This window comes from Cebus imitator, unplaced genomic scaffold (assembly GCF_001604975.1).
Source record: "Cebus imitator isolate Cc_AM_T3 unplaced genomic scaffold, Cebus_imitator-1.0 Scaffold679, whole genome shotgun sequence".
Lineage (NCBI taxonomy): Eukaryota > Metazoa > Chordata > Mammalia > Primates > Cebidae > Cebus > Cebus imitator.
Window position 1 is genome coordinate 315,588 of NW_016107994.1, and position 9,722 is coordinate 325,309.

At 43.2% G+C, this 9,722-nt stretch overlaps 1 protein-coding gene across 2 annotated transcripts in view; it reads left to right on the forward strand.

Moving 5' to 3' along the window:
* The first annotated feature begins 4,253 nt into the window (after positions 1-4,253).
* Positions 4,254-9,722, forward strand: part of ZCCHC4 (zinc finger CCHC-type containing 4) — a 60,785-nt gene continuing 55,316 nt past the window's right edge. Inside the window, exons 1-3 of one of the 2 annotated variants that reach the window (XM_017518408.1) lie at positions 4,254-4,417; positions 5,522-5,640; positions 6,787-6,869. In XM_017518408.1, the coding sequence (XP_017373897.1) occupies positions 4,291-4,417; positions 5,522-5,640; positions 6,787-6,869 (329 nt within the window). In that variant the 5' untranslated portion in view covers positions 4,254-4,290. The remainder of the gene's footprint in view (positions 4,418-5,521; positions 5,641-6,786; positions 6,870-9,722) is intronic. The other variant, XM_017518409.2, reaches the window with a different exon arrangement.

Below are 9,722 nucleotides of genomic sequence, written 5' to 3' on the forward strand. Positions count from 1 at the left end.
GCATTTACAAGAAGTAGACACACACACACACACACACACACACACACACACACACACTTTCTCTCCTGCACTTCGTTCCCAGCTTTCATGCCAGAGAGGCATCATATTCAGGCAGGAAGATGGGGGACAGGGCAGCTCCTTGAGATATGGATGGACGAAGTCCCAGGAGTCCCACGCCACGGGTCTTTATTGGTTTCCGAAAGGCCCGTTGCATGGGGGCTCCTGTCCAGCACAGCAGAAATGACCAGTGAATCTCAATAGCTTATCAGAAAGCGCCCTTAGTTTCAGGGTGTTTGGTTCAGCAGTGTTGTCGCTGTTTTTCAAAGATCCAAGGAAGGCTACACAGAGTCCCTTTGTATCCAGGTCCTTTCCCAGCCAAGTTTTCACAGTTGAGATTTTTCAGGGCTGGGAAAAGGTTTGGTGAGCTTTACTCTCGGAAATCAGAGAGAGAAGTCAAGGGGGCCGTGGGGCCATCTCAGCAGGGGTGTCGGGATCCTGACTGTAAAGCAGAGGCTGCTGTGGCAGGGTCTGTGCGGGTTTTATTCTTGTGGCTGGTCTTCCCCAATCACTTTCGCCTTCAAACAGAACAACAACAAAAAACAGTTGTGAGTGTGTGTGCTTACTTTGGAGCACCAAGACAAAAGTCAGCAAGGAGGCCAGGTTCCTCCACAAAGGTGGGAGAGGATGGAGGGAGGAGAGACAGAGGGAGGAAAGCAGGCAGGTCTATAGGGAGTGTGGCAGGGAGGAAGAAGGTCAGAGTGAGCTGATCGTGACTGGAAAAGGACTTCAAGGACAGATACATCCATCCAATGTTAGGGCTGCAGCCACAGAGCATTAATCAGCATCCTTGATTGTGAGTGATAGAACCAACCCCCATCTCCAACTGACTTATAGAGCCCCCGAGGAAGTTATGAGACTTGTGTAACAGAAAGCTTCAGGCATGGCTGGATCTAGGTGTTCACGCAGTGTCCTCACACCTTCCTGTCTCCCGGTTCTGCTTTTTTCTTCTCAGCTTCCTTCTAAGGCAGGTGCTCCTCAAGGGGTGGGAAGCATTTCCACTGGCTGCTTCGTCGCCCTGGTGAAGAAGGCTTATGTGGTCGATCGTGTCATGGACCCTGATTCTTCACCATTTCCTGATCACATTCTTTGCCATGTAACTTTGCAATGCTTGGCTCATGTGACTTGCTTGAGCCAAAACGATGACATGGAAGTGAGAGTGGTGTGATTCCAAGCCCAGGCCTCCCGGAACTTGTCTGGGTCTGCTAGTTCTCTTGTGCACCTGCCATCCCCATGAGAAAGATATTCCCAGGCTGTCCTGGTGGTTCCAGGAGGAGGAGGAGAAACACACAGAGCAGAGCTGAGTTGTCCCATCCCCAACCCATTTATGCCTAGTGTTCCAATACTGGAACGCTAAGCATGTGGGAGTTATTTATATCTGCTCAAGGTCATCGCCAAGGTCTGATTGCAAAAAGTCAAAAAATTGCAACCTCAGGCATAAATAAACGGGTTAAGGTACTCCTGAATGAGCCAACCACTAGATGTGTGACTCAGCCCAGGCAACATTGGAGAGCTGAACCCCTCAGACACAAGAGAAATCAACGTAATGAATGCCGCTGAGATGAAAACATCCAAACAGGACACCTTCTTTCTCAGCCATTCCAGCAGACGCTCCAAGCCACCTACCCAAATCCAAGACAGTCCCTGCCATTTTTTACACCTCTCACACTACACGGGCCGAAATCAGGAGGGTTGGCTTCCCAAAGGAAAACTGGGGCCCTGTTACTGGAAGATAGAGAAGATGGTGAGACGCCCCCACAGAACGCTCCTCTGGCTTCAGCCATCTTCTTGATCTTCCCACCATCTTTTCTCTGACGGAGATTTGGGAATTGAATGTTTTTCAAAAGACACTGATTAGTTCTATTAATAAAGCCACGGAAGGAGACTACCAGGCCTCTTAAAAAGCTCACCAGTTTGACCAGACAATCTGATGGGAGAGTGGCTGAGTCCCAGCAGTCTTAGCAGCCTGGGGTCACACTCTGTGTGATAAATGTAATATAGGTCTACCCTGGCACTTAGGATTCAATTCTGTTTTCAGTTCTGTCTCTGACTTCCTTTCAGAACCTTGCTGAATTAGTATGTCTCAACTCAAGCATTTTCCTGTATAGACTCAAAACACTATCAGGAAATTAAATGAAACACGTATAACTTATTGGTCATATTCGTAACTCTATCAGTAAATATTTAGCACAGATTATTTACTCTATCTATCTGAAAATAAGGTGAGTTTTTTTTTCTCCCCAGAGTTATCCCTCTGGAAAGAGGGAAGGGCCTGATGTTTGAAACCTTCAGCAGCTCTTGCAGTTTGCAGTGCCCTTCCCATTTACTTTATTTGGATCAACCTTTGTTGTATTTTTACTGTTTGGGGAAGCTTATCTGTAAAGGATGCACATCTACACTGGTTTTGGCTGCTTAGAGAGGTTGCCTCACAGAATCAGCATTATTTAAAAGAGAAAGAGAAAATATGGACTCGGTAACTCTGGTTTTATAAGTTTACAAATTCAGTTGCAAATTTTATAAACAAGTCTTTTAAGATCACAAATGTGTACATCTAAAACAAATTTGTAAATAAAAGTGCTAGAATTCATATGAGTAGGTAGTTAGGTCTTTTATTTTTTATTCTGCCTGAGGCACTGTCTCCAGAAGTCCTGAGAACATGTGTCCAGCTAGTTAGGTCTTGAGATAGTATCCAAAAGTATCATTATCATAGCTGTACAAAGTTTTCTATCTCAAAAGACGAGACATCCACAGATAATATACACTGGAAATGTGTGCTGGACATCTTGAAGAAAGGGGACACTGGTACTGGTGCAGATGGAGAATTTGAGTGAAACTATTACATGAAATGTGAAAGAAAAACGGCCATGTTTCTACATTAATAAACCATAGCACTCAATGTGTGATGTTAACCAGGCACGTGCCCCAATGGTTCTTTAAATAATATGGAGGCTGTTTCATCTACAACCACCGACACGTGGATGCGTCTTGACTACTGCACTGTAAGACTTGAAATTGAGGCGGTCGATTCCTCCCTTCATTATTCTTTTTCAAAATTGTTTTTAGCTATTTTAGTTCCCTTGCTTTTCCATATAAATTTCAGAATATTGTCTAAACCTACAGAAAAAAATCTGGCTGGGATTTTTATAACAACTGTGCTAAACCTCTGTATGCATTAAACCTGGAAAGGGCTGACATATTTACTATGTTAAGTCTTCTAATTTATGAATGCAGCATGTTTCTGCATTTGTTTAGTTATTCTTTGCTTTTTTTAAAAACTTTAAAAATTGTTTATTTATTTATAGCAGGGTCTCGCTTTGTTGCCCAGGCTGGTTTTGAACTCCTGGATTCAAGCAATCCTCCCACCTTGGCCCTCCCAAAATGCTGGGATTACAGGTGTGAGCCACTGCACCCAGCCTTGATTTTTTTTTTTTTAAATCAAGTATTTTGGAGTTTTTAGTATACATAAAGCCCTGTACATATTTTGTTAGATTTACACCTATTTCATTTATTGGAATGATTGTAAGTGGTATTCTATTTTTAATTTTAGTGTTCTTGTGATCATTGCTAGTATTTAGAAATCCAGTTGATGTTTGTATGTTTATCTCATATCCTGCAACCTTGCTGAACTCAGTTTAAACCAGAGGTGTTTTCCTGATAGATTCTTTGGGATTTTTAAAATGTGAACAATCACGTCATCTGCAAATCGGGACAGTTTTCTTTCTTTCTAATGTATAAATGCCAGTGAGTATGCAACTATGATGTGCAACTTTCAGTGTCGCCCAAGTTATAAGTGGATGATGCAGTGGCTGTGACTTTGAAAAACAAAGAATGGTCCATCAGTCGCAGCTGCTGCAGCCATTTCAGCTATTTGGCATAGGTGGTAATGCTGCCTTTTGGAACTACAATACAACCAAATCTTTGTTCAAATCATCTCACCTCCTGGCTGTATTTGTAAGAAAAGAGGGTGCTTTCAGGCACTGAGCTCATGGCACGGGTCCCACGCATGACTTACGAGCCCCACCGCTAGGAGCCGCTTAGGTGCAGCCCCTGGGTGGGCGGGGACTGCGTTTCGGGGCGTGGCCTTCGCTGCGGCAGCCCCCCCCCCCCCGCCTCCCCGCACCCCCGCCAGCTCCTCCACACGCGTGAGGGCGCTGTGGGTCTCTGTGGCTTGCAGGGGCGCTCTTTCTCAGCTTTCTCGGGTCGTACTGAGGCTTTCGGGACGGCGGCGGGAAGATGGCGGCCCCCAAGGATGGGCTTGAAGCTGTGGAGGCAGAGGGCAGCGCAGGGCTCCGAGGGACCTCGGGAATAGAGCTGGTGCTTCCCTCGGGTCCCGCCGTCCCGGCCCCGCTGTGCCCTCACGGTGGGTCAGAGTCTGGGCTCAGCCTAACTGCCGGGTGCTGAGGGTGTGAGTTGGCTTCGAAGTGGCTTTTGGGGCTCGTGTGTGTTTATCCGCCTGTTTCCCTCACCATGTGCTTCCTAGAAAATACTGCTTCCTCGGAACGTGGTGTTTTTCAGCTTCCTTGAAAAACATTCAGAGCAAGTCTCCACTGTTGTGATTTTGGCTCCAGGACTGTTTAATCCCTTTTTGGGGGGGGGGCGCTTAGGCAAAGAGAAGGATGCATGGTATTGAATAGTTCTCGTGGACAAGTACTTGGGGATTTCATTTGTTGATTTGCTGTCCTTTCAAAAATAAAAAATTAGGAAGAAAGACAGAGTGTAATTCTTGCCTGGGAACTAGACTCAGTTTTCTGTAACTTACAGAAAGTGGGCGTGTCCAGCTCAAAGCTCAGGTTTTTACCGCAAGGGTAACCTCGCAAGAGATGTCAAAGTCCTCAATTCTCTGAGTCCCTCTCCTTGTGTTAGTCTCAGGTTTGTAACAGTCACAACGTAGACAGCAGCTATACCGACAATAGCATTTTATTTCTGGAGAGACCAGTTTTCAAAAATTATTTATAAGTAGTCACTGCCAGGATGTTAACAGAGAGAAAAAAAACATTCATTAAACACAGAGAAGTCGGCGTGGCGGCGTGCGCCTGTAGTCCCAGCCCTTTGGGAGGCCGAGGCAGGCGGATCGCTTGAGCCTGGGAGTTTGAGACTAGCCTGGGCAAAAATGGCGATACCCTGTCTCTACAAAAAATAAAAACAGCCGGAGACTGGCGCTTGTACTTCCAGCTACTCGGGAGGGTGAAGCAGGAGGATCGCTTGAGGCTAGGAAGTAGAGGTTGCAATGAGCCATGATGGTGCCACTGCACTCCGCCCTGGGCGACAGAGGGAGACCCTGTCTCAAGAAAACAAAACAAACAAACAAACAAAAGCAAAAAACAACCAAAGAGATGAATTTAATTATGATAAATTGTGCATAAAGCTCAAACAAATTTTATTTAAGGGCGGTGAAAAGTAACTTGATGTAGATGACCGTTATTTGACACTTTTCTTTTTTTTTTTTTTTTTTTTCTGGAACTAGGACCCACTCTTCTGTTTGTAAAGGTAACCCAAGGGAAAGAAGAAGCTCGGAGGTTTTATGCATGTTCAGCCTGTAGAGATAGAAAAGACTGTAATTTTTTTCAGTGGGAAGATGAAAAGGTATATCAACTTTTTTGATATTTATTTTTTTATTTTTGGTATATTTGGCAATTTTATTGAGAATGTGTAAACAAATATGCAGTCTGAACATAGGAGATAAATCTCTTAAGAGAGATGGAGATACTATGTTTGTTGGTTCAGAAAACTGGATTTCATGCCTACTCTGATTACTGATATCTTAAACTACTGTCTCGAAGTATTAATTCCATGTTAAACTCTCTGAAGTGGTAATATTGAGTGGCTGATCTTCTGTCTTAGCTTGGGCTTCTGTCACAGAAGTAACATAGGCTGTGTGGCTTAAACAACAGACATCTGTTTCTCACAGTTCTGGAGACCGGGAGTCCAGGATCAAGATGCTGGCAGATCCAGTGTCTGGTATAGGTCCTGCCCTCTTCCTGATTTGCAAACGTCCATCCTTTCATTATATCCTCATTTCCCAGAGAGAGGAAGCAAGCACTGTCTGTCTTAGAGGGACACTAATCTCATTCCTGAAGGCTCTACCCTCTTGAACTAATTACCTCCCAAAGGCCCCTCACTTAAATACCATCACCCTGGGGTTAAGGCTTCAACATATGAATTTTAGGGGGCACAAACATTCAGTCCATAGCACTGTTGGGCAATATAGATTTCTCACTAAAGAGAAATCATGATCATTCCAGAAAGTGTTAAAAAACACTTTTTTTGAACATTTGCATTAAATGACCCTTATACAGCTATTAGATGACCAATGAAGGCACTTAGAGATATAGTTATGAGCTTGGTGTCCTCTTGGACTCAGCTCTAGTTGAAGTGTCTGAAAGCTTTGACAAGAGAATTTTCAGTTTTGTTAGGTTTATGGAAAAACAGTATTATATACCACTCTTCCGCAGACCCATTAAGGTGAATGTTTGGCTCATCTCATTTTTGCTATTGTGGATCATGCTCCAGTGAACATATGTGCATTTATCTCTCAGTGCGTTAATATGCTGGATATTGTTTCAAGCTGCTCTAGAATTTTCCCAGTTTTCACTGTTTTGTTTTCCCCTGAAATGAATGCATGTTGAATTTGTTGAATTTCTTGCCTCTTGATGTCAGAATGTGATACAAGTTCTTCTGGGATGAGAGAGGCTTCCTACTTTATTCAATGGGTTTTGTACTCTCTTTCAGTTGTCAGGAGCTAGACTTGCTGCCCGAGAAGCTCATAACCGAAGATGTCAGCCTCCCCTATCCCGAAGGCAGTGTGTGGAAAGGTACTGATGTGGTGTCATTTTTCTTTATCAGTTTAGCTGTCATGTTTCTTTGTTATTGTCTTTTTCTATGCCTTTAAGTTTACTTTCATTTATTTATTGTATACATATATATATATACATACAAAATTTGCCATTTTAATCATTTCCAAGTGTGCAATTCAGTGACATTAAGTACATTCACGGTGGCTGGGCGTGGTGGCTTATGCCTGTAATCTTAGCATTTTGGGAGGCTGAGGTGGGTGAATCACCTGAGGCCTGGAGTTGGAGAACAACCCCACCAACATGGAGAAACCCCATCTCTACCAAAAATACAAAATTAGCTGGGCGTCGTGGCACATGCCTGTAATCCCAGCTGCTGGGGAGGCTGAGGCAGGAGAATTGGTTGAACCTGGGAGGCGGAGGTTGTGGTGAGCCGAGATTGTGCCATTACATTCCAGCCTGGGCAACAAGAGTGAAACTCTGCCTCAAAAAAACAGAAAAGTAAAAGTACACTCACGGTGTTGTGTGACCTTCATCCCTATTCACAAACTTGTTCATTACTCCAAACAGAAATTGTCACTATTAAGCTGTAACTCCTCATTCCACCTCCTCCCAAACCCTGGTAACGTCTGATTTATTTCTGTGGTGTTTTTTGAGACAGGGTCTCACTCCGTTGCCCAGGCTGGAGCGCAGTCATGCTGTCATAACTCAACTTCCTGGGCTCAAGCGATCCTCCCACCTCAGCCTTCTGAGCAGCTGGGGCTTCAGGCACAGACCACCACACCCAGCTAATTTATTATTATTATTATTATTATTATTTTTATTATTTTTGAGACAGAGTCTTGCTGTGTCACCCAGGCTGGAGTGTGATGGCACTGTCTTGGCTCACTGCAACCTTTGCGCTGAGGGTTCTAGTGATTCTCCTACCTCAACCTCCCGAGTAGCTGGATTACAGACCCTTGCCACCACACCTGGCTAATTTTTTTGTATTTTTAGTAGAGATGGGGTTTTGCCATGTTGGCCAGGCTAGTCTTGAACTCCTGACCTCAGGTGATCCACCTGCCTTGGCCTCCCAAAGTGCTAGGATTACAGGTGTGAGCCACCATGCTTGGCTTATTATTTTTTATAGAGGCAAGGTCTTGCTGTGTTGCCCAGGCTGGTCTAGAACTCCTGGGCTCAAGGGTTCCACCCACTTCAGCCTCCCAAAGTGCGAGGGTTACAGGCATGAGCCACTGTGCCCAACTATTTTTGTTGCTATGGATTTGACAGTTCTATATACCTCATGTAAGTGAGATTATACAATATTTGTCCTTTTGGGTCTGACTTATTTTACTTACCATAATGTCTTCAAGGTTCATGCATGTTGTAGCCTGTATCAGAACAGTGTTCCTTTTTATAACAATAATATCCATTGTCTATATGTACCACATTTAAAAAATCTATTCATCTGTTGATGGACACTTGCATTGTATCTACTTTTTTGCTTTTGTGAATAATGCTGGAGTGAACATTGATATACAAATATTACTTTGAGACCCTGTCTTCAATTCTTTTGGGTGTATACCTAGAAGTGGAATTGTCAGTAATTCTGTGTTTAGTTTTTTGAGGAACCACCAAACTGTTTTCCATAGTGGCTGAACCATTTACATTGCCACTAGGCACATATCAGTGTTCCAGTTTCTCCACATCCTTGTCAACACTTACTGTTTCTTGTTTTTTTGATAATAGCCATCCTAGTAATTGTGCAGTAGTATGTCATTGCAGGTTTGATTTTTGTTTTTCACCAAATTACTAATGATGTGAATCATCTTTTCATGTGCTTATTGGCTCTTTATGGATGATCTTTGGAGAAATGTCTGTTCAAGTCCTTCATGCATTTTTAATTGGGTTATCTTTTTGTTGTTGAGTCACAGGAGTTCTTTATATGTTCTGGATATTACACCCTTACGAAATAAATGACTTGTAAGTATTTTCTCCCATTTTGTAAATTGTCTTTTCACTTTCACCATGACCATTGAAGCACAGGAGTTTTAATTTTGATGAAGTTCAAGTTATCAATTTTTTTGTTATTGCTTGTGCTTCTGGTGTATAGATCAGAACCCATTATCAAATTGTTGTCATGAAGATTTGCTGTGATGTTTCTTTTTTGAAATACTAAACCAAGCAAATTTGGAAAAGCTATAAACATCTATTTTTAAAAATCTGCATTGTTGAAATGTTTTATTGGGAGGATTAGAGTTGAGTCATAGATTTAATTTTTTGACAAACTTGTGAAAAGAATTTATCCCTCACCTGTGTCACTGACTATACAGTGTGGGCTAGGAGAAGCTCCCTAAAAAGCCTCTTGTCTAGATTACTGGTGACAAATAGGTTTTCACTTTTATGGCAGCTCCTTCATTTTATCTGGACTGCTGTGTTCAAAAAGATTGTGAGGCCTCGTCTAGACTAAGCACAGAGGAGTACTGGGGAAATGTACAATATTTTTCCTGAGCTGTTTAGTAGTAGATTTTAAAGTCCTTTGATACAGGAGGCATTTCTCAAGATAACTTGATTACCCCTTCAGTGCTTAATCAGAGATGTCTGTGTATTTACTGTATGGGAATTCAGTCATCACCCAAAACATCTTGAAAAGGGAATTAAAGAAAATTGAGGCTGGGTGCAGTGGCTCACACCTGTAATCCTAGCGCTTTGGGAGGCCAAGGTGTGCGGATCACTTGTGGTCAGGAGTTCTGAGACCAGCCTGGCCAACATGGTAAAATCCCATCTCTACTAAAATTACAAAAATATGCCAGGCATGCTGGCAGGTGCCTGTAATCCCAGCTAGTTGGGAGGCTGACATAGGAGAATTGCTTGAACCTGGGAGGCAGAGGTTAT